The sequence below is a fragment of the Anomaloglossus baeobatrachus genome, chromosome 10, assembly GCF_048569485.1.
Source record: "Anomaloglossus baeobatrachus isolate aAnoBae1 chromosome 10, aAnoBae1.hap1, whole genome shotgun sequence".
Taxonomy (NCBI): Eukaryota; Metazoa; Chordata; class Amphibia; order Anura; family Aromobatidae; genus Anomaloglossus; species Anomaloglossus baeobatrachus.
The window spans coordinates 50449060-50474578 of NC_134362.1; the positions used below are offsets into that span (position 1 = coordinate 50449060).

Consider the following 25519-nt stretch of genomic DNA (forward strand, 5'->3'; position numbering starts at 1 on the left):
TTTTGTGCACTGCATTCAATGAGTGAAAAACGCAGAAATAATTGACCACAAAAACGCAGCTACAAAAAAACGCTGTGTGCGGACAGCCCTTCTGAAAACCCATAGACATTGCTGGGGAAGCAATGTCACAGCGTTTTCTGCACAAAAAATGCAGCAAAAACGTCTAGTGCGCACAGGGCCTTATTAGAATGGGTGGCGGATGTGCAGTACCTGGCTGCGGCCACTATCAGAACATGGGGCAGCTCCAGAACTGAGCATTTCCGGTTGCCTGCTGTCGCTGCCGGGACCAGGAACAGCTGATTGGCGGGGTGCGGAGTGTCGTATCGCGGCTGATCAGACATTGATGACTTATCCTAAGGGTAGGCCATCATTGTAAATGTAGTGGACAACCCCTTTAATTTTGTATAATTCCAGAGAGCAGATACACTCCCTTCCTGCATTATCCGTATTGACAGTGCAGCAGTTTGTGTGCGCTTTACGGCCGCTGCTTTGGGTATAAAAGAATGGATACAACGTTCTGCCCCAGCGACCAGGGGGTAGCATCTTATCTGGTTGTATATTGGTTTTCTGCCTCATCTGCAGTTCAATAGTGCAGTCATCTTTCATTAAGAGGGGTGGATCGAGCCCTATTCAATGGCCCTAGGTGCTGCATTAAGAAAAAAAAGTTATAATTAACTCTCAACCTAAGCGGCTCTCTGTCCTGTGTTCCCTGCCAGTCTGATGACACAAACAGTACCACGTTACCGCTGCAGCCAATCAGCACCCGCTGATTGTCTGCATCCTTCCCAATTACAGTCAGGGCCAGAAATATTTGGACAGTGACACAAGTTTTGTTATTTTAGCTGTTTACAAAAACATGTTCAGAAATACAATTATATATATAATATGGGCTGAAAGTGCACACTCCCAGCTGCAATATGAGAGTTTTCACATCCAAATCGGAGAAAGGGTTTAGGAATCATAGCTCTGTAATGCATAGCCTCCTCTTTTTCAAAGGACCAAAAGTAATTGGACAAGGGACTCTAAGGGCTGCAATTAACTGTGAAGGCGTCTCCCTCATTAACCTGTAATCAATGAAGTAGTTAAAAGGTCTGGAGTTGATTACAGGTGTGTGGTTTTGCATTTGGAAGCTGTTGCTGTGACCAGACAACATGCGGTCTAAGGAACTCTCAATTGAGGTGAAGCAGAACATCCTGAGGCTGAAAAAAAAGAAAAAATCCATCAGAGAGATAGCAGACATGCTTGGAGTAGCAAAATCAACAGTCGGGTACATTCTGAGAAAAAAGGAATTGACTGGTGAGCTTGGGAACTCAAAAAGGCCTGGGCGTCCACGGATGACAACAGTGGTGGATGATCGCCGCATACTTTCTTTGGTGAGGAAGAACCCGTTCACAACATCAACTGAAGTCCAGAACACTCTCAGTGAAGTAGGTGTATCTGTCTCTAAGTCAACAGTAAAGAGAAGACTCCATGAAAGTAAATACAAAGGGTTCACATCTAGATGCAAACCATTCATCAATTCCAAAAATAGACAGGCCAGAGTTAAATTTGCTGAAAAACACCTCATGAAGCCAGCTCAGTTCTGGATAAGTATTCTATGGACAGATGAGACAAAGATCAACCTGTACCAGAATGATGGGAAGAAAAAAGTTTGGAGAAGAAAGGGAACGGCACATGATCCAAGGCACACCACATCCTCTGTAAAACATGGTGGAGGCAACGTGATGGCATGGGCATGCATGGCTTTCAATGGCACTGGGTCACTTGTGTTTATTGATGACATAACAGCAGACAAGAGTAGCCGGATGAATTCTGAAGTGTACCGGGATATACTTTCAGCCCAGATTCAGCCAAATGCCGCAAAGTTGATCGGACGGCGCTTCATAGTACAGATGGACAATGACCCCAAGCATACAGCCAAAGCTACCCAGGAGTTCATGAGTGCAAAAAAGTGGAACATTCTGCAATGGCCAAGTCAATCACCAGATCTTAACCCAATTGAGCATGCATTTCACTTGCTCAAATCCAGACTTAAGACGGAAAGACCCACAAACAAGCAAGACCTGAAGGCTGCGGCTGTAAAGGCCTGGCAAAGCATTAAGAAGGAGGAAACCCAGCGTTTGGTGATGTCCATGGGTTCCAGACTTAAGGCAGTGATTGCCTCCAAAGGATTCGTAACAAAATATTGAAAATAAAAATATTTTGTTTGGGTTTGGTTTATTTGTCCAATTACTTTTGACCTCTTAAAATGTGGAGTGTTTGTAAAGAAATGTGTACAATTCCTACAATTTCTATCAGATATTTTTGTTCAAACCTTCAAATTAAACGTTACAATCTGCACTTGAATTCTGTTGTAGAGGTTTCATTTCAAATCCAATGTGGTGGCATGCAGAGCCCAACTCGCCAAAATTGTGTCACTGTCCAAATATTTCTGGACCTAACTGTACATCTAAGCAGAGGGTCAGTGGAGTTTTTTTCCAGCTAAGATGTAAATGTGAAGGCTTCAGAGAATCAGTTGGTGTTGATTGGCTGCAGCGGTCAATTGCTATTATTTGTCAGGAGACCAATTTGGGGACATATCACTGAGAGTGGAGGAGTGGCTACAGTCCATGAGGTGAGTATACATGTCGTTAAATCTGTGCAGCACCTTGGGGCCATTAATTGTTCTGTAGTTGAGAATCCGATTAATTCAGTCACCCTTTAACGATAATGAGACGACTCTTCTCACCCTGTACCAATTTTGCAGTATGATGTACTGCATGTGTACTGATATAGACTCTCCTCAATATTGAAATTATAGTACTAATGGTTTTATGGAAATCATAGTTAGACAGGTAAATCATATGGAAATGATGAAAAAGTAGAAACAAAACATCTGTCAAGGGGTGTGAGGGGATAATAGGGGACAGGGGCTCCTAATCTGGTCTTAAGGCTAGGGGGGGGGGCGTAGCTATCCCTGATCCCAGAGTTACCTCTGATGTTGAAGATGTCTGGGCCGCCTTCCTTGCCCTGCTCCTGAACAGCCCTGATCTAATACCCCCTCTCCCCCACCCCAAGGGAAGACTGGAATAAGAGTGGTTGAACCCACAGATATGGACAAACAGGGAAACCAAAACTCTATCACACAGCTAGCGCACACGGAGATACAATACCAATTGTGCAAGTTCTCCCACGTAAAAAGATGAGAGAGGCCTGTAATTAACATCATAGGTGACCACAACTATGAGCGAGAAAATAAGAAAATAAATCCAGAAAATCACCTTGTCTGATTTGGCAAGATTTTATGTGCAAATTATGGTCGAAAATTTGTATTTAGTCGTCTAAAAACATGCAAGATTTCTGACTCTCATAGACCTGTAACTTCTTCTTTAAGAGGCTCCTCTGTCCTCCACTCATTACCTTTAGTAATGGCACCTGTTTGAACTTGTTATCAGTATAAGAGACACCTGTCCACAACATCAAACAGTCACACTTCAAACTCCACAATGGTGAAGACCAAACAGCTGTCAAAGGACACCAGAAACAAAATTGTAGCCCTGCACCAGGCTGGGAAGACTGAATCTGCAATAGGCGAGCAGCTTGGTGTGATGAAATCAACTGTGGGAGCAAAAATAAGAAAATGGAAGAGATACATCACCTCTGATAATCTCCCTCCATCTGAGGCTCCACGCAAGATCTCACTCTGTGGGGTCAAAATGATCACAAGAATGGTGAGCAAAATCCCCTAACCACACGGGGGGACCTAGTGAATGACCAGCATAGAGCTGGGACCACCATAACAAAGGCTACCATCAGTAACACACTATACCGCCAGGTACTCAGATCCTGCAGTTCCACACACGTTCCCCTGCTTAAGCCAGTACATGTCCGGGCCCGTCGGAACTTTTCTAGAGACCATTTGGATTATCCAGAAGAGTATTGGGAGAATGTCATATGGTCGGATGAAACCAAATTAGAACTGTTTGGTAGAAATACAACTCGTCGTGTTTGGAGGAGACAGAATGCGAAGTTGCATCCAAAGAACACCATACCTACTGTGAAGCATGGGGGTGGCAACATCATGCTTTGGGGCTGTTCCTCTGCAAAGGGACCAGGACGACTGATCCATGTAGATGAAAGAATGATTGCGGCCATGTATCGTGATATATTGAGTGCAAAGCTCCTTCCATCAGCAAGGGCATTGAAGATGAAACGTGGCTGGGTCTTTCAGCATGATAATGATCAAAAGCACAACGCCAGAGCAACAAAGGAGTGGCTTCGTAAGAAGCATATGAAGGTCCTGGAGTGGCCTAGCCAGTCTCCAGATCTCAACCCCATAGAAAAGCTTTGGTGGGAGTTGAAAGGCAGTGTTCCCCAGCGACAGGCCCAAAGCATCACTGCTCTAGAGGAGATCTGCAAGGAGGAATGGTCCAACATACCACCAACAGTGTGTGCCAACCTTGTGAAGACTTACAGAAAACATTTCCCCTCTGTCATTGCCAATAAAGGATATAGAACAAAATATTGAGATTAACTTTTGTTATTGACCAAATACTTATTTTCCACCATAAGTTGCAAAAAAATCTTACCAAATTAGGTGATTTTCTGGATTTGTTTTCTCATTTTGTCTCTCATAGTTGTGTTCACCTATGATGTCAATTACAGGCCTCTCTCATCTTTTTAAGTGGGAGAACTGGCACAATTGGTGGCTGACTAAATACTTTTTTTCCTCACTGTATAAGACAATAAGTGCTCAGGAGGAAATAAAGAGCAGGGAGAAAATAACCAGATGATGATAGGATTTCCACAGCACACCTAGTAGCGCTCCTGAGACAGTTTGTAGAAATGGCCGTTCCACTTGTTCCACCACCAGATCAATACAATGGCGAGATGTTAGTGTTCCTGAATGAACACTAGAGGGGAACTTATTCCACCACACACTATAACCCAGGGAATAGGATCGGGGTGACGTACCTTCATTTTTTCATCCTTTGCATATCAGTATCATGTCTTTCCGTCCATGTGTTCTTGGTATTATAATATTGTTGGGGGTGTGTATATAATGTAGATATTGCATGTATACACACCTATTTGTTAATGTTTTCTTTTTTCTTTTATGTTAAATTCTGTTTAAGGTCAAGTCTTAAGGACTATTATCAAGTCCTAGGTGTTGGGCGAAAAGCCACAAGTGAAGAAATCAAGAATGCCTTTTTCACCATGTCAAAGAAGGTGAGTTTTATTCACGGCCGTAGTGTCGCTGTTATAATGAATGTGAATCTGTTTTTGGCATTCTGATATTGATGGTCAGCACTTAGTGAAGGTCGTCATTATCAGGTCGCTGGTGATCTTCTGACTGACGGGGTCATGGCCTTCTAGCGAGGGCCGCATCCCCCTCATTATTTACCAGGCACAGATAAGTACCTTTGGTTGTGGCTGTGAGTGAGACAGATCTGCAGTATCACAGCCAAGGCCTCATGTACTGTACTGTAATAAGTGAGGGGTCCGTGGCCTCTTCTCTCAGGGGTATCAGGAGTCTGACCCCCGGTGATCTGATGTATCCGAGTTGGCTCGTTCATCATCTGATTGCTTCCGTGTTTACATGGGTCAATAATTGAGAGCAGTGAGCGTTCTTACAAACAATTTTTCGTATATTGTTATGTGTAAAAGGATCTTTATGTCACGCTAAGTACAGGGAATTACCAAGCGCACAGCGAAAGGGAAGGGAACCCCTGTGTCTAGGGAGAGGGAAGATGGTGAACCCTGACCATACCGACTGCTGGTCCCTGGGTCCCTCACCACCCTAGATAGGTTCCACACCTATGCTCAGCAGCAGGAAATAGATGGGAAGGAGGGGACGTCCGGGCATCAGGCCAGCGAGCGCTTGAGCATAACGCTGGAGTCATAGGGGAAAGTGCGGTCACGAGGTTATGGGCGGCACTTACTGATGACACTCACAGCGCCGCCCTTAACCTCGTGCCCGCGCAAAGCGTCACTAGCGGTCACACGTGCACGCAGTGCACGGCACCGCTACAGTGGAACAGCGCATGCGCGGGACCACGGGCACCCAGGGGCGGCGTCCTGAGCTTTTGAAATTCAGCGTTCGGGGGCGGCGTAAATCTGCAGGAGGACAGCAACGGACCCCAGGCAGCCCGCCCCCATGGAAGATTTTAGAAATTTGCATACGAAAAGGTACCAGTTTACAAAGTGTTTATTTTGGTATAAAAGGTGCCAAAAAAACTATAGGAAGCTTCCTAGAATGCAGCCCAGGAGCTGCGGAGGGGGGAACTTTTAGCTTTATAGCTAAATTTCTGATGACAGGTTCCCTTTAAGGAACCCATTCTATTAGCTGAACACCTGCAGTAGTAGGACATTTACCTAACCCCCTTACGAAAAAAGACAGAGAGGAGCCAGCATGATCTGAGAGTGGCATGCATCATATAAAAAGTGCAAATTCACACATTTATTCCAATTGTACTATAATACGAAATGAAATTTTTAGCAAATAATTGATCAATTTTTTGGGCCACCCCTGCCAACGTCACGGCAGATCTCAATAGAGGGTCCTACTCTATATTCTATATTTCATTGTGCCATGCGGCCTCCTAGATAAATTAAAAGTAGAACCATATGGGAGCACACATACCTGTAACCTGTATATAACCGCTTCCATGTCGCAAAAAGAGGCGACTGCGGATAAAAGGCAGCTCAGGTCCCAGCATGTGCAGCAGACGCCACAAACATCAAGACAATCGCAGCATGCTGAGGCTTTTCACTCATCCAGAATCTGGATGACAAAAAATTGACCATCTGTTCTCCCTCATTAAATTATTATTATTATTACTTATTATTATAGCGCCATTTATCCGCGCTTTACATGAGAAAGGGGTGTACATAATAGTAACAAGTACAATAATCATAAACAATACAAGGCACAGACTGGTACAGGAAGATAGAGGTCCCTGCCCGCGAGGGCTCACAGTCTACAGTGGATGGGTGAGGATACAGTTGGGGAATAACATTGGTCCGAGTGCAACACAAGATTTTCTCACATTACACTCATCCGAGTGCGCTCACGTACCCATAAAAGTAGAGTAGGATCCAATATAATGAGATTGCGGTGCCATGGCTACTGGGCAGGCATGAAAATGGCCCTTTTGATATGCAAAACTTTTCAATTTTTTTTCTTATATTTTTTTGCAGTAGATGAGGGCTTTGACATTTCATTGTGTAAAGAGGCTTTACACGCAACGACTTCGCTAACGAGATGTTGTTGGGGTCACGGAATTCTTGACGCACATCCGGCCTCGTTAGCGACGTTGTTGCGTGTGAAACGCACAAACGACCATTAACGATCAAAATTAGTCACCTAATCGTTGATCGTTGTCCGATCGTTCTAATCCCAAATGTCGTTGCTGTTGCAGGACGCTGGTTGTTTGTCGTTCCTGCAGCAGCACACATCGCTACGTGTGACACCGCAGGAACGAGGAACATCACCTTACCTGCTGCCACCCGCAATGAGGAAGGAAGGAGGTGGGCGGGATGTTACAGCCGCTCATCTCCGCCCCTCCGCTTCTATTGGGTGGCCACTTAGTGACTCCGCTGTGGCGCCGAATGAACTGCCCCCTTAGAAAGGAGACATCGCTAGGCAGTTAAGTATGTGTGACGGGTGTAAGCGATGTTGTGCGCCACGGGCAGCGATTTGCCCATGACGCACAACCGACGGGGGCGGGTGCTTTCACCAGCGACATTGCTAGCGATGTCGCTGTGTGTAAAGCCCGCTTAACTCTTTTTGCTATTATATATCATGAACAGATACTCACCTATGCACATGGAGTGCTGTCAAATTTTTATTTCTTTTTATATATACATATACTGCTCAAAAAAGTAAAGGGAACACCAAAATACAAAATCCTTGTTTAAGTATTCCTTTTATTTTTTTGAGCAGATATATACGGTATATATAAATAATATGTGTATATATATATATATATATATATATATATATGTATATATAATATGTGTGTGTGTGTATTATTATTATTATTATTATTGTTTATTTATAGAGCACCATTGATTCCATGGTGCTGTACATGAGGATATATATATATATATGTATATATATATATATATATATATATATATATATATATATATATATATATAAATTATTTGTCATGGCGCTTGAAGAGGTTAGAATAATTGTCACATAATATTGTTTAATTAATAGCTAATGATAAATTAAGCCCTGATTAATTCTGTGTAGCCGCCTGTCCCTGGCCGCCGATCACCTTGCATGTAGTGTAGCGCCTCTGCCCATGTTTGCGGCATGAGCCGCTGAACTCACTGATTGGCTGCAGCGCTGTTGACACGACATGAGCGCTGCAGACAATAACAGGCACCGAGAATAGCCACAGAGACCCAACATTGAATCCCGGATACTGTAGGAGTAAAGTACAGTTTCTTGGCCGTGTAGGGAGGGTTCTAGTTTTAGAAAACCACATTAATAATAGACTTTAGGAATTTCTATGCAAACGTTTGTCATAACTGTATATTTTTCAGTGCCATCCTGACAGTGACCCCACAAACCCTCTGCTGCACTCCCAGTTTGTGCGTCTGAATGAGGCCTACAGAGTGTTAAGCAAGCACACTTCCCGCACACAATATGACGACGTTTTGGACGCAATACAGAGAGAAAATTGGAATTCACGAGGCCGCAGCTCATATAAAACTTCCAATGCAACATACAACTGGACACAATCGTATCAGACACAGCAGGGACCATTTACCAGGTGGTGACCTAAACTGCATGCTCCATTCTTGCAGAAGACCTTCACGTGTCTTGATCCTTGTTCTTGGTCTTCTTTTTCTAGTAACTGTCCCTTCCTTCATCTTATTTTTCACTCACTTAATCCTCCACCTCCCATCTTACCTCTCTTATCTCCAAAATGCCTTGATATCGGGACATTCCTTCCTTTCTTGATATTGACGTATAGGGGCCGAGGGAGGAATGCAGTGTCGTATGTAATAAACCCCCCCTCATCCTCTTAGTTCCCTTTTCTCTTCCCTTTTTCTATACTTACAGTACATTTTTCTCTCCTTACTGATAACTGTGCTTATACCCTAATCAGGTCCACATCAGACGAACGCGCACGGTACTGGTCCGAATTTCCTCCAAAAGAAGATTGGGAAGACTCCAAGAAAGAGCGCAGATATAGCAATGCTATGATTGTTTTATTTTGCTTCTTTGTTGGAGGCCTAAGTATCTTTGTACACTTTGAGCTTTATAGGTAATTACCAGTGATCACTTTAAGCTTTGTTTAACCCACTAAGCGCCGTACATGTAAGTGTCTTGGTCTTTAGCTTTCATCCTGTGCCATTACGCGTTCTGGCATTATAGCTCCTGCAGTCCAGCAGGACTAGGGCAGACCAGGCAGCCTTAAAATGTGCAAAATTTATCACAGTGGCTCATATGGATGATAAATATGGTGTCCAGAACAAGTCTATGCGTCTAAAACATAATGTGTCAGATTTGTCAAGATTGGTGCTTTATAACCAATCTAAAGCGGGCTTTACACGCTGCGATATCGGTCCCGATATCGCCAGCGTGGGTACCCGCCCCCATCTGTTGTGGGACACGGGCAAATCGCTGCCCGTGCCGCACAACATCACCCAGATCCGTCACACATACTTACCTGCCCGGCGACATCGCTGTGACCGGCGAACCGCCTCCTTTCTAAAGGGGCGGTCCGTGCGGCGTCACAACGACATCACTGAGCGGCCGCCCAATAGCAGCGGAGGGGCGGAGCTGAGCGGGACGTAACATCCCGCCCACCTCCTTCCTTCCGCATAGCGGCCGGGAGGCAGGTAAGGAGAGCTTCCTCGTTCCTGCGGTGTCACACGGAGCGATGTGTGCTGCCGCAGGAACGAGGAACAACCTCGTTACTGCTGCAGTAACGATTTTTGAGAATGGACCCCCATGTCACCGATGAGCGATTTTGCACGTTTTTGCAACGATGCAAAATCGCTCATCGGTGTCACACGCAACGGCATCGCTAATGCGGCCGGATGTGCGTCACCAATTCCGTGACCCCAACGAGTTCGCATTAGCGATGTCGTAGCGTGTAAAGCCCCCTTTAGAAGAAAAAAATAAGGGGTTTGTCCCATGAACTAAATTCATTTTAATCAATAGATCTTAGAATAATAATTTCCACAATTGGATGTGTTTAATAAAAATGTTCCTGTGCTGAGATAATCCTATATATCTGCCCCTGCTATGTACTGTGTAATGGCCGTGTCTGACCGTATAGGAACATGGTCTAATCATACCACAACTCCTGGGCAGGGGAGGATGCAAAAGAGTATAAAGACAGCACAGCACGGGATCATAGGTGATTCTTTCTCTGAGGTAAAACATTTCCATTTCTATTTTTTTTTTTTTTTTAAATGTCTTACCTCACAGAAAGGATAGTTTGCAATCCCATGCTGTAATGTCTTTATACTTTTTTACTTCCTCCCCAGCCCAGGAGTTGTGGTATGATCAGACCATGTTCCTGTATGGTCAAACACGGCCATTACACAGTACATAGCAGGGACACACACTGTATATAAGATTATCTCAGCACAGGAACTTTTATATTAAACACATCCAATTGTAGAACTTATTATTATTCCAAGATCTGTTCATTAAAATGATCTTTATTCGTGGTAAAACCCCTTTAAATTTTGACCTATGAAGCCCAACCTGAACCCCATGTACCGCCATACTGTACTATTGCAGTATATATTACAAGAGATCAAACAATAGCAAAATGACGTGAAAATCAATTACAATATATACCATATATATATAATATATTAAAATATATATATATATAATATTGTGTGTGTGTGTGTGTGTATATATATATACTAGAAGGTGGCCCGATTCTAAAGCATCGGGTATTCTAAAATTTATTGTGTAGTTAATGTATCATTTTTGTTATATATATTAGATGTTGTTGTGTGTAGTTGCAAAGTGTTTGTGTAGGGGCTGTACATGTTCTGGGTGTTGTCTGGGTGTTGTCTGGGTGTGGCGGGGGGGTGAGAGCGGTGTTGTATGTGTGTTGCGTGTGTTGCGTTGTTTGTGGAGCGTTGTGTGTGTGTTGCGCGGTTTGTGTGTGTGTGGTGTGTTTTGGGGGGAGGTATGTTTTGTGCAATGTGTGTGTTGTGTGGTATGTGCGTATATTTATGTATGCCGCGGTGTTTGTGTGTTGGGTGTTGTGTGTGTGCGGCGTTGTCTGTGTGTGTGGGTGTATGTGTAGGGCGGTGTTTGTGGTTCCCAGTGTGTGTGTGTGGTGTGTTGTGCAGTGCGCGTGTGTGTGTGTTGGGGGGAGGTGTGCACCTCCCATCGTGCTCCATCCCCCATCCTGCGCACCCCCCATCGTGCTCCATCCCCCATGCTGCGCACTCCCCATCGTGCTCCATCCCCTATGCTGCGCATTCCCCATCGTGCTCCATCCCCCATGCTGCGCACTCCCAAACGTGCTCCATCCGCCATGCTGCGCACCCGCCATCGTGCTCCATCCGCCATGCTGCGCACTCCCAAACGTGCTCCATCCGCCATGCTGCGCACTCCCAAACGTGCTCCATCCGCCATGCTGCACCAGCATCAGCCTCTCTGCCCGCAGCATCAGCCTCTCTGCCCGCAGCATCAGCCTCTCTCCTCCCAGCATCAGCCTCTCTCCTTCCAGCCTACCCCAGCCTCAGCCTCCCCCAGCCTCTCTTCTCTCAGCCTCCCCCCTCCCCCTCCCAGCCTTCCCCAGGATCAGCCTAGCCTACCCCAGCCTCAGCCTCCCCCAGCATCAGCCTCTCTTCTCTCAGCCTCCCCCCTCCCCCTCCCAGCCTTCCCCAGGATCAGCCTCTCTCCTCCCAGCCTCCTCCAGCACGCCGTGCTCCTCTGCCGACACTCACAGATCCGATCGCATACACTCACACACACACACACCCGATCGCATACACTCACACACACCCGATCGCATACACACCCGATCGCATACACTCACACACACCCGATCGCATACACACGATCGCATACACTCACGCACACACACATTGACGATATTGCACATACGCGGTCACACTCACAACATCCGGAGATACCACATGCTTCTGGCCATGTGATCATCTGGCAGGTCCTGGAAGCTCACAGCACAGTATCGGCGCCGAGAAGCAAGCGATATCCCAGGATGTTGTGAGTGTGTGGATGCGATGTGATGTGTGTGTGAGAGTGAGTGTGATCTGATGTGTGTTGTTATGTGTGTGCGTGTGTGTATGTTCCGCCGCTGCAGGACCTTGATGCGCTGGTAACTATGCTACCATGGTTACCAGCGTATCCCGTCCCTCGCTCGCACGGGAGCCCACACCAGCATACGCCGGCCAGCCCCAGCAATGCGAGGGTATGTGTCAGCTGGGTTGGCGGCGTACGCTGGTGTGGGCTCCCGGGGGTACAGTGCTCACCTGGGAGTCGTGGCTCCATGTCGGTTCGGGGAATGCGTGGGGGGGGCGGGGCCAGAGCTAGCGTGCATTGCGTGAGGGGGGCGGGGCGTGGCCGAGTTGCCAATGCCTGCAGGGTGCCGGGGCGAAGGGCCAATCTGTGGGGGGGGTGGAGCATGGGCGAGCGGCCGGCCAATCCGTGTGGGGGCGCAGCCTGGGCGAGCGGCCAATCCGTGCGGGGGGGCGGGGCCATGGCGAGCCCAGCGGCCAATCAGCTTTGTGTCACCGTAAGGACACAATTTAGGAGCAAGACAGACAGACAGATAGACAAACAGACAGACAGAATAAGGCAATTATATATATATAGATATATATATATATATATATATATATATATATATATATATATATATATATATATATAAAATTTTAATTTTTTTTTTTTAAATTAAAAAAAAAGTTTAAATTATCCTTTCTTCGGCGCTCCATTGGGAGACCCAGACGATTGGGTGTATAGCACTGCCCTCCGGAGGCCACACAAAGCAATTACACTAAAAAGTGTAAGGCCCCTCCCCTTCTGGCTATACACCCCCAGTGGGATCACTGGCTCACCAGTTTTCTGCTTTGTGCGAAGGAGGTCAGACATCCACGCATAGCTCCACTGTTTAGTCAGCAGTAGCTGCTGACTCTATCGGATGGAAGAAAAGAGAGCCCATATAGGGCCCCCAGCATGCTCCCTTCTCACCCCACTTGCGGTTTGTAAGGTTGAGGTACCCATTGCGGGTACGGAGGCTGGAGCCCACATGCTGCTTTCCTTCCCCATCCCCCTGAGGGGCTCTGTGGAAGTGGGATCTTACCGGCCCCCGAACCCTGAGGCCGAGCTCCATCCACAGACCCAGAGACCCTGCTGGAGGAGCTGAGTACAGTCAGGGACAAGGCCCTGCAACGTTCAGGTACTCTGTGTCCCCGCACAGACAGGCCACGCACACTCCAGGCTTGCTGGGTGTGCTAGTGCGCCGGGGGCACTAGCGCTGCGCGCTCGGGTTAGAGTCACTGCAGCTTAGCTGAGTGATTTTTGTCTTGGGAACTACCGCGCCGGCCGCTCCGGGAGCGGCGGCGCCGCTGGGACTTGTAGTGCGCCGGGGACTCGCGCTGCCCGCGCTTTTACGGCGGCAGCGCTCATAAATCTAGTCCCCGGCTTTTGCGGCCTAGTTACGGTTCGTTCCCGCCCCCACCCTGTCAATCAGGGAAAGGGAGAGACGCTGTGCAATAGGCAGCGCCGAGGGCTGGAGCCTTATTTACATGCTCCAGCCCTCTCACTGGGCACAGTGGGGACGCAAGTTTCCCGCTCTTGGTCTCAACACGCCCAGGGCCCGCCCCTCTCCACAGGACGCCGGCAGCCATTCCTGCATGCAGTCTGGCTGGAGAACGGACACAGGCTCTGGGGGACTCAGACAAGGGACTCTGGCGACCACACACCCGCGTTTATGCGGGCGGTAAGCTGCACATAAGTGCTGGCCCCACTAGTGCCACAGTGTTATTTGGTGCATTTTTTCTCTGTACCATATATATTTATATTGCACTGTACAGTCGCTTCTTGGCTTATACCCTCATTGCTCTGAGGAGACAACAACATGTCATCCGCAAAACGCAAGGGTGCCAAGGCACAGGCGGTACGCACTGCTTGTGCCGCATGTGGGGCTAATCTACCGGCAGGTTCCAATGACCCCCATTGTGTGCAATGTTCAATCCCTGTGCCACTTCGTCAGCCAGAGTCTATGGTAGTAGTGGCCCAGGCAGAGACGCCTGTGAACCCTGCCCCGGTGACGGGGACAGAATTTGCAGTTTTTGCTGATAAGATGTCTGTGACTATGACAAAAATCCTGGAAACCTTGCAGTCCAGGCCAGTTTCTCAGACCATGGACACTGCTGTGTCTATGCTCCCCGGTCCCCCTCAGTTGGAACTAATCCGTACTTCAAGGGGGTCCCAGGCATCACAGGCTGAAGACTCTGACTCGGATGACAGTCCCAGGCAGCCTAAGCGGGCTCGCTGGGAAAGACCCTCGCCGTCATCACACTGGTCAGGGTCTCAGCGAGACGAGGCTCTGTATGAGGAGACAGAGGTGGGTGATCAGGAATCTACTCCTGACACCGCTCTCAATCTAGATACCCCTGATGGTGACGCTATGGTAAATGACCTTATAGCGGCCATCAATAGACTGTTGGATATTTCTCCCCCAGCCCCTTCTGCTGAGGAGGCAGCTGCACAGCAGGAGAAGTTCCAGTTCCGGTATCCTAAGCGTAAATTGAGTACTTTTCTGGACCACTCTGACTTCAGAGAATCAGTCCAGAAACATCATGCTTATCCAGATAAGCGTTTCTCCAAACGTCTTAAGGATACACGTTATCCCTTTCCCCCTGACGTGGTCAAACGCTGGACCCAGTGTCCAAAGGTGGACCCCCCAATCTCCAGGCTTGCGGCTAGGTCCTTAGTTGCAGTGGAAGATGGGGCTTCACTTAAAGATGCCAATGATAGACAGATGGACCTTTGGTTAAAGTCTGTCTATGAAGCTATCGGCGCGTCGTTTGCTCCAGCATTCGCGGCCGTGTGGGCACTCCAAGCTATTTCAGCTGGCCTGGCACAAGTGGACTCTATCATACGTCCAGCAGTGCCGCGAGTAGCGTCCCTAACCTCGCAAATGTCTGCGTTTGCGACTTACGCTATCAACGCTGTCCTGGACTCTACGAGCCGTACCTCAATGGCGTCTGCCAACTCTGTGGTTTTGCGCAGAGCCTTGTGGTTAAAGGAATGGAAAGCAGATTCTGCTTCCAAGAAATGTTTAACCAGCTTGCCACTATCTGGAGACAGACTGTTTGGTGAGCAATTGGCTGAGATCATTAAACAGTCCAAGGGTAAGGACTCCTCCTTACCCCAGCCCAGATCGAGCAAACCTCAACAGAGGAAGTGGCAGTCGAGGTTTCGGTCCTTTCGAGGCTCCAGCAAGACCCAATTCTCCTCGTCCAAAGGGACTCAGAAGGAGCAAAGGAGCTCAGATTCCTGGCGGGCTCATTCACGCCCCAAGAAAACAACCGGAGGAACCGCTTCCAAGGCGGCTGCCTCATGACTTTCGGCCTCATCCCTCCGCATCCTCGGTCGGTGGCAGGCTCTCCCGCTTTTGCGACATTTGGCTGCCACAGGTCAAAGACCGGTGGGTAGCAGACATTTTGTCTCACGGGTACAGGATAGAATTCAGTTCTCATCCTCCGCCTCGGTTCTTCAGAACCTCCCCACATCCCGACCGAGCAAATGCCCTTCTGCAGGCGGTGTGCTCACTAAGAGCAGAAGGAGTGGTGATCCCTGTTCCTCTGCAGGAACAAGGGCAAGGTTTTTACTCCAATCTCTTCGTGGTTCCAAAAAAGGACGGCTCGTTCCGTCCTGTTCTGGACCTAAAGCTGCTCAACAAGCATGTGAACGCCAGGCGGTTCCGGATGGAATCCCTCCGCTCTGTCATTGCCTCAATGTCTCAAGGAGATTTCCTTGCATCAATAGACATCAAAGATGCTTATCTCCACGTGCCGATTGCTATAGAGCACCAACGTTTCCTACGTTTCGTGATAGGAGACGACCATCTCCAGTTCGTAGCTCTGCCATTTGGTCTGGCGACAGCCCCACGGGTTTTCACCAAGGTCATGGCGGCAGTGGTAGCAGTCTTGCATTCTCAGGGACACTCGGTGATCCCTTACTTGGACGATCTACTTGTCAAAGCACCCTCTCAAGAGGCATGCCAACACAGCCTGAATGTTGCGCTGGAGACTCTCCAGACTTTCGGGTGGATCATCAACTTTTCAAAGTCAAACCTGGCACCGACTCAATCACTAACGTATCTTGGCATGGAGTTTCATACTCTCTCAGCGATAGTGAAGCTTCCGCTGGACAAGCAGCGGTCACTACAGACAGGGGTGCAGTCTCTCCTTCAGGGTCAGTCGCACCCCTTAAGCGCCTCATGCACTTCCTAGGGAAGATGGTGGCAGCAATGGAGGCAGTCCCGTTCGCGCAGTTTCATCTGCGTCCACTTCAATGGGACATTCTCCGCCAATGGGACGGGAAGACAACTTCCCTAGACAGGAAAGTCTCCCTTTCTCAGACGGCCAAGGATTCTCTGCTATGGTGGCTTCTTCCCACCTCATTATCGCAGGGAAGATCATTCCTGCCCCCATCCTGGGCAGTGGTCACGACAGACGCGAGTCTGTCAGGGTGGGGAGCAGTTTTTCTCCACCACAGGGCTCAAGGGACGTGGACTCAGCAGGAATCCACCCTTCAGATCAATGTTCTGGAGATCAGGGCAGTGTATCTTGCCCTATTAGCCTTCCAGCAGTGGCTGGAAGGAAAACAGATCCGAATTCAGTCGGACAACTCCACAGCGGTGGCATACATCAACCACCAAGGAGGGACACGCAGTCGGCAAGCCTTCCAGGAAGTCAGGCGGATTCTGATGTGGGTAGAGGAAAGAGCATCCACCATATCAGCAGTTCACATCCCGGGCGTAGAAAACTGGGAAGCAGACTTCCTCAGTCGCCAGGGCATGGACGCAGGGGAATGGTCCCTTCACCCGGACGTGTTTCAGGAAATCTGCCGCCGCTGGGGTGTGCCGGACGTCGACCTAATGGCGTCTCGGCACAAAAACAAGGTCCCGACCTTCATAGCGCGGTCTCGCGATCAAAGAGCTCTGGCGGCAGACGCCTTAGTGCAAGATTGGTCGCAGTTCCGGCTCCCTTATGTGTTTCCACCTCTGGCACTCTTGCCCAGAGTGTTACGCAAGATCAGATCCGATTGCGGCCGCGTCATACTCGTCGCCCCAGACTGGCCGAGGAGGTCGTGGTACCCGGATCTGTGGCATCTCACGGTCGGCCAACCGTGGGCACTACCAGACCGTCCAGACTTACTGTCCCAAGGGCCGTTTTTCCATCGGAATTCTGCGGCCCTGAACCTGACTGTGTGGCCATTGAGTCCTGGATCCTAGCGTCTTCAGGATTATCCCAAGGGGTCGTGGCCACCATGAGACAGGCTAGGAAGTCCACTTCTGCTAAGATCTACCACAGAACGTGGAAGATTTTCTTATCCTGGTGCTCTGCACAAGGAGTATCTCCCTGGCCATTCGCGTTACCTGTTTTTCTTTCCTTCCTGCAATCTGGGTTGGAAAAGGGTTTGTCGCTCGGCTCCCTTAAAGGGCAAGTCTCGGCACTATCCGTGTTTTTTCAGAAGCGTCTAGCACGACTTTCTCAGGTGCGCACGTTCCTGCAGGGGGTTTGTCATATCGTACCTCCGTACAGGCGGCCGTTAGATCCGTGGGATCTAAACAAGGTCCTTGTTGCTCTCCAGAAGCCGCCCTTCGAGCCTCTGAGGGATGTGTCACTTTCTCGACTCTCACAGAAAGTGGCCTTTCTGGTAGCGGTCACGTCTCTTCGGAGAGTGTCCGAACTAGCAGCGCTGTCATCCAAGGCTCCTTTCCTGGTGTTCCACCAGGACAAGGTAGTGCTGCGCCCCATTCAGGAGTTTCTCCCTAAGGTGGTATCCTCTTTTCATCTTAATCAGGATATCTCCTTGCCTTCCTTTTATCCGCATGCAGTTCATCGGTATGAAAAGGATTTACATTTGTTGGATCTGGTGAGAGCACTCAGAATCTACATTTCCCGCACGGCGCCCCTGCGCCGCTCGGATGCACTCTTTGTCCTTGTCGCTGGTAAGCGCAAAGGGTCGCAGGCTTCCAAAGCCACCCTGGCTCGATGGATCAAAGAACCAATTCTTGAAGCCTACCGTTCTGCTGGGCTTCCGGTTCCATCAGGGCTGAAGGCCCATTCTACCAGAGCCGTGGGGGCGTCCTGGGCATTACGACACCAGGCTACGGCTCAACAGGTGTGCCAGGCAGCCACCTGGTCGAGTCTGCACACTTTCACCAAACATTATCAGGTGCATGCCTATGCTTCGGCGGACGCCAGCCTAGGTAGAAGAGTCCTGCAGGCGGCAGTTGCCTCCCCGTAGGGGAGGGCTGTCTTTGCAGCTCTAACATGAGGTATTTCTTTACCCACCCAGGGACAGCTTTTGGACGTCCCAATCGTCTGGGTCTCCCAATGGAGCGCCGAAGAAGAAGGGAATTTTGTTACTTACCGTAAATTCCTTTTCTTCTAGCTCCTATTGGGAGACCCAGCACCCGCCCTGTTGTCCTTCGGGATTTTTGGTTGTTTTTCGGGTACACATGTTGTTCATGTTGAATGGTTTTCAGTTCTCCGACGTATCTTCGGAGTGAATTTGTTTAAACCAGTTATTGGCTTTCCTCCTTCTTGCTTTTGCACTAAAACTGGTGAGCCAGTGATCCCACTGGGGGTGTATAGCCAGAAGGGGAGGGGCCTTACACTTTTTAGTGTAATTGCTTTGTGTGGCCTCCGGAGGGCAGTGCTATACACCCAATCGTCTGGGTCTCCCAATAGGAGCTAGAAGAAAAGGAATTTACGGTAAGTAACAAAATTCCCTTCTTTTTCCAAATTCATAAAGAATTTTAAAAATATATATTAATATTTGGTATCTACAAGTCTGATCTATGAAAATACAAGTTTAATTAAACCTCGTAAAGAAAAAAAAAATCAAAATATCAGAATTGCGATTTTTTTTCGATTATCACAACTTTCCCAAAAAGTTCGGTAATCATTAATCTAAACGTTGCATGTAACTCCAAATTGTACCAATAAAAATGACAACTTCTCAGTCAAAAAATTAAGCTTTCACACTGCTCCATTGGTCGGAAAAATAAAAAGGTTGCAGGGCTCAGAAAATGGCAAAACGTTCATTTTTAAATGACTAAAATGAGTTTTACTTACTATGTTTTAATTACTAAAATTAATTTAAAAAATGTTAATTTTAAAATGAATTACTAAGGCCTGTTTCACACATCAGTTACAATCCGTTTTCTCAATGGATTGACGGATCTGTCGCAGATTGGGTCTAAACTGATGCGATGGATCCCTTTTTCAATGTCTCCGACTAGCTAGGGGCTAAACAATAATTGGAGCATGCTCAGTTAAGAAAAACGGAATCCGTCGCCGCATTCCATCATTTGACAGATGACAATGGATCCTGCGCCCATAGGCTTCCATTGCACCAAACGACGGACGGCAACAGATCTGTCGCTGTTTGTTTTTTTTCGACGTACATAAAAAACGTTACTTTAGCCGTCGTCTCCGTCCAACGGACAAAGATTTTTTGACGTGAGGCCATCCGTAGCTAATACAAGTTGCTGAGAAAAAAACTGATCCATCGACATTAGTGGCTGGATCCGTTTTTTTCAAAATTTGACGGATTGTGACTGATGGCAAAAAACTGATGTGTGAAAGGGGTCTAAGATGTGTATAAAAAAAACCTAAGTAACTTTAGTATCACTGTAATCATACTGACTTGGAGAATCATGTTGCCAGATCATATTTTACAGCACAAGGAACATTTTAAGAATGAAACCAAAAAGAACATTGGCGTAATTGTTTATTTTCATGTAATTTGGAATTTACTTTCAAAACATTATATGGTAAAATGAATGGTTTCTTTCCAATCGACAACAAAGTATGACTTGGCCCAGAGAAAAAAATTGGGGGGAAGAAAAACATAAAAAACGCAAATCCCCCCCCCCCAAAAAAGCAGCTTAGCCCCAAAGCCCACACATCTATCAGTAAATAGTGGCATATAGTTGGGGTAGTCACGTGAAAAGGGTACGTTGTAAAAGAGAAGGGAGCTGCAAGAGTGACTTTATCCTCATCCAGGACATGTTTGTAGCGTACCGTTGACTAAAACCGACCAATATCTTATACTCTGATCTGAGAATATACTTTTGATAAGTCACAATATGCCACTGACCTAAATTCTGTTGTATACCTTGTTATAGAGCGTTTAAAGAAATTCGGAATAAGGAACTGGACGAAGAACAGATGAAGATTTTGAAATTTTACAATGAGAGGAAAGAGACGGCCAGGTGAGTGCACACACGGCCCACATAGGTTATCATGAGCCTTGTAAAATGTTTTATCTGTTCTATATTCCAATTCCAAAAATGTTGCAAATATGTAAATAAAACAAGAACACCATGATCTGGAAATCTCTTATCGCTGTATTATATTCACAACCGAACACCAATCAGAAGTTGGTTTGGAGATGATAGTGGCCCCCTTACCTCCTGGGCCCCTGTGCGTCCACACAGGTTGCACCAATTATATATCCGCCTCTGTTAAAAGGAAGTAGTTTACTTGTTATAAGTGGTTTTACCAAGATTTAGAATTATTCCCTATAATAAGATAGGTGATGACTTGCTGACCTTTAGGGGTCGGACTAATGAGAAACCCACTGATCCTTAAGCGGACTTTACACACAGCGACATCGCTAACGATGTTGCTGGTGAAAGTACTCGCCCCCGTTGGTTGTGCGTCCCAGGCAAATTGCTGCCCGTGGCGCACAACATCGCCTACACCCGTCACACGTACTTACCTGCCTAGCGACGTCGCTGTGGCCGGCGATCCGCCTCCTTTCTAAGGGGGCGGTTTGTGCGGCGTCACCAAGCGGCCGCTCGATAGAAGCGGAGGGGTGTCGATGAGCAGGACGAACATCCCGCCCACCTTCTTTCTTTCTTATTGCCGGCGGCCGCAGGTAAGATGATGTTCCTCGTTCCTGCGGTGTCACACGTAGCGATGTGTGCTGCGGCAGGAATGACGAACAACCTACGTCCTGCAACAGCAACGATAATTGGGAAAGGAACGACGCATCAACGATCAACGATTAGGTAAGTAATTTTGATCGTTAACGGTCGTTCATGCGTTTCACACGCAACGACGTCACTAACGAGGCCAGATGTGGGTCACGAATTCCGTGACCCCAACGACATCTCATTAGCGATGTCGTTGCGTGTAAAGCGGCCTTTAGAGTTTGGCTGCACAGAGTTCCTGCTGAATGGAGCATGTGCTCTTCTTCTCCATTTATTGCCATCTTTGACTGTTAGACCGGGGCCACACGGGGACTAATGCGATCCTCGCATGACACTCCGCTCACGCTGGCAGTACAGCAGGAGCCAAGTGTCATGCGAGTGTTACTGAGACTGAGGTCTGATAATGCGATCGGACCTCAGCTGCGGGGGGCGGGCTGGCACTGAGGAGGGGCGGGCCAGTGATGAGGAGGGGCGGGCCAGTGCTGAGGAGGGGCGGGCCGGCACTGAGGAGGGGCGGGCCAGTGCTGAGGAGGGGCGGGCCGGTACTGAGGAGGGGCGGGCCAGTGCTGAGGAGGGGCGGGCCGGCACTGAGGAGGGGCGGGCCAGTGCTGAGGAGGAGCGGGCCGGTACTGAGGAGGGGCGGGCCAGTGCTGAGGAGGGGCGGGCCGGCATGGAGGAGGAGAGAGGGGATTTATCTCCCTCTCTCCTCCGTAGCTGGCTATTGCCATTCTTGCTCTGCACTCGCAGTACACCGGTGTACCGCGAGTGCAGTGCGATTTTTTTTTTTTTTTTTTCTCGCTCCAATGCTCGGACCTCCGTCCTAACTCCAGCCCTATTATTGTGTGTTATGTTGCGGACACAAGACTTGTAGTGTTTCTAATAGTTTGTGTTTATTCTTTTTACAGGAAGAATGGAATTAGCCTGCAACAAGAGATTCTAGAGCAAAGACACGATGAGAGGCTCCGGAAATTGTATGGACTAAATCTGAAAGATGAGGCTGGAAAATAAGAGAAAATTGGTGCTCAATGTTGGTGAACAAATTGTAATTTTTTCCTCTTCCCTAACATGATCATTTGTGTGATAAGTATACACTGTATTAAAGACTATAAACCTGTAGGTCGTTTCTTCTGTAAATGTTTTGCTTTGTGATCAAACTATACTTTTTTGGGGCATTTATCCGCTGCATTTTAACTATCGATATTGCACCCCAAAAAAATGCATCCAAATTTTTTCTTGAAGTTAGAAGGAATATATTAAATTCAGTCTGTTTTGTGACTTTTTTTTTCCTTTAACCTTACTTTCACTTTTGTTGTTTGCACTTTTTTTTTCTATAAATTGCAGCATATTCTAAGTATGGAGGCTTTTTCTAGACCTTTTTTGGCATTTTTCACCCATAGGCATTTATTTGTCTTTTTATTTTCTCTCTAAAAACATGCTTGTGTTCACTTCCCTGATTTTGTAGTTGTGTTTTTTTGTTACTTTTACAATCTCAAAAACACAGCAAAAAAATGAAGGCAACTGAAAATGTAGGTACTGAAACAAATAGCACCACAAAAAAATAAGAAAATAATCACTTGAAAATATTGCGGAATTTTCATGCAAATGTTTTTTGGGGATAGGGGTAAAATGGCCCAAAAATTCTGCCAGAAAAGTGCGTGAGCAGGTGGCCTTAGAAAGGTTTATTCATTAGTCTACCATATTTGTAACAAACAAATGATAAACTGATGATAAATGTCTGTAATATAAAAAGGAGCCACCTCTTGGGATTGTGGCTAGCTGATGGGTTGCCACAGTGGATGTCGGCTTTTTGAAGACTTTGCTGCCACCAGAGTTAGGCTACTTTCACACATCAGTTTTTTTCCATCAGGCACAATCCGGAAAAAAACGGGTAAAACGGATCCGGCGCTGGATCTGTTTTATCCCCATTGATTTGTATTAGCGCCGGATTGTACCTGATGGCCTTGCGTTGCATCCAGCTTTTGCCGGATCCGTCATAATTGCCTAAAGCGGCGGCCGGAGGGAACGTATCTTGTAACGTTTTTTTTGTCCGGCAAAAAAAACGCATCGCGCCGGATCCGGCACGATACGGTGTGTTTTACAATGGAAGCCTATGGACGCCGGATCGGCGTAATGCGGTAAAAAAAGGATGCGGCCGCCGGATCCGTTTTTGAAAACTGAGCATGCTCCAATGTATTGAAAAAAACGGATCCAGCAAAAAAAATGGACGAAAAGGATGCAAAAATGGATGCGCCGTATCCATTTTTTGACGGATCCGGTATATTGGAATAGACAAAAAAAAGGATCAGGCACATCAGTTTTTGCATATTCTGTGCCGGATCCGTTGCATCAGGCACACGCCGGATTGTGCCTGATGCCAAAAACTGATGTGTGAAATTAGCCTTAGGCTACTTTCACACATCAGTTTTTTGCCATCAGGTTCAATCCGGAAAAAAACGGGTAAAACGGATCCGGTACCGCATCCGTTTTTTCCCCATAGACTTGCATTGTTACCGGATTGTACCGGATGGCTTTGCGTTGCATCCGTTTTTTTCCGGATGCGGCAAAATTAGTTAAAGCGGCGGCCGGAGGCAACGTAGCTTGCAAGGTTTTTTTGTCCGGCAAAAAAAACGCATCGCGCCGGATCCGGCGCGATACGGCGTGTTTTACAATAGAAGCCTATGGACGCCGGATCCGGCGTAATGCGGTAAAAAACGGATGCGGCCGCCGGATCCGTTTTTCTAAACTGAGCATGCTCCAATGTAATTAACAAAACGGATCCAGCCAAAAAACGGACGAAAAGGATGCAAAAACGGATGCAAACCGTATCCACCGGATCCGTTTTTTAACGGATCCGGTATAACGGATCCGTTAAAAAACGGATCCGATGGATACGGTTTTCACTTTTTTTTCAGGATCCATTGGATCAGGAAAAAAAAGGACTGTGCCTGAATACAGAAAACTGATGTGTGAAAGTAGCATAACAGCCAAAGGCTATGCTTCATAAGAGATTGTAGATTTCGCTGTATACTGCAATACTGAAGTGTTGTAATATATAGTACAAGTGATGAAACAATCACAGGTTCAAATTCTGTAGTATGATGAAAAAAAAGTTAAAAGTTATTAAAAAAAAAAGTTTTTTTTTTATTTAAATATTACTTGGTGTTGTAAGGGAAAAAGTTTCTCCTTGTTGAGACTGCCAAACTGGCGTAAGGAGACTTAAAGGCCATCTGCAAAACCAGAAGCTGTGTTTGCAGACATATGTATTAAGGTGATTGCTCCTCATCAATGCAAAGCAGGAGGTCTGATTTGGCTGGGTGAGAGGCCTCTGACAGGCGGGCTATGGAGGAATATTTCTCCTTGTGTAGAGTGCCAAGCCAGTGTAAGGAGACTTAAAGGCCATTTAGTTCTTCTCTGTAATTTTTTTTGCTCTATAAAGAGGAGGACGACTAGAACTCTAGTCCTCTTGTGGAGGATAGCATTCCTTAGGCTGGAAACACATCTATGCGAGTAAAATCGGTCTGAGTTGGCTGAAAAAAACTCGGCTGATTTTAGTTCACGTTAGGTGCGAGTGCAACGCAAGTGCGATGCTATTTCTGAATAAATTAATGATTTGGCTAGCGTGTGTAATGCGTGTGTAATGCGTGTGTGTTCCTTTTTTTTCCTCAGCAGCTGTCATCTGCCATTGAGCTCTGCTACATGGCCGCTGACAGCAGACACAGCCAGAGCGATGTAGCAGAGCTGAATGGCCGCTGACAGCAGACACAGACAGAGCCGCACGATCAGAATGTAGTCGGATGAACGTCACCCGACTTCATTGTCATCCTACGGCTCTGTCTGTGTGGTATGCCCTAATTTCGGTCACCGGTGAAGATCTCACCGGTGCCCGCAAATCCCCTGAGTGACCGCAGTGAGCCGCGCTATCAGCGGTGCCGTCACTGAGGTCACCCGCGGCCACAGCAGAAGTCCTCACGCTGAGAGCAGTGGCCGCGGGTAACCTGAGTGACAGCTCCGCTGATTGGCGCAACTCACTTCAGTCGCTGCGGGGAGCTCACAGAGAGCGGTCGTGCTCTGTGACCGCTTTCTGTCAGCTTCTGGTGTAGCAGAGCTGACAGCGTCGAGGGACCTCCGTGGATTACGTTGGACAAGGATGGGTTATTTGGGGCCTTAATAAAGTGGTGAACGAGGGTCTTTGCTTTATTTTATTATTTCAAATAAAGGTGTTTTTTTTTAACTCTGTGTGTTTATTAACTTTAATTTACAGGTTAATCATTGGGGGTGTCTCATAGACGCCTGCAATGATTAATCTAGGACTTATTGGCGGCTATGGGCTG

General features: G+C 47.4%; 1 protein-coding gene across 3 annotated transcripts in view; it reads left to right on the forward strand.

Moving 5' to 3' along the window:
- The window catches only part of DNAJC4 (DnaJ heat shock protein family (Hsp40) member C4), a 352301-nt gene extending 329997 nt beyond the window's left edge, over nucleotides 1-22304 (forward strand). For 2 of the 3 annotated variants that reach the window (XM_075325953.1, XM_075325952.1), the window contains exons 3-7: nucleotides 5115-5208; nucleotides 8539-8768; nucleotides 9108-9266; nucleotides 20379-20465; nucleotides 22094-22304. In XM_075325953.1, the coding sequence (XP_075182068.1) occupies nucleotides 5115-5208; nucleotides 8539-8768; nucleotides 9108-9266; nucleotides 20379-20465; nucleotides 22094-22196 (673 nt within the window). In that variant the 3' untranslated portion in view covers nucleotides 22197-22304. The remainder of the gene's footprint in view (nucleotides 1-5114; nucleotides 5209-8538; nucleotides 8769-9107; nucleotides 9267-20378; nucleotides 20466-22093) is intronic. The other variant, XM_075325954.1, reaches the window with a different exon arrangement.
- Nucleotides 22305-25519: the final 3215 nt, after the last annotated feature.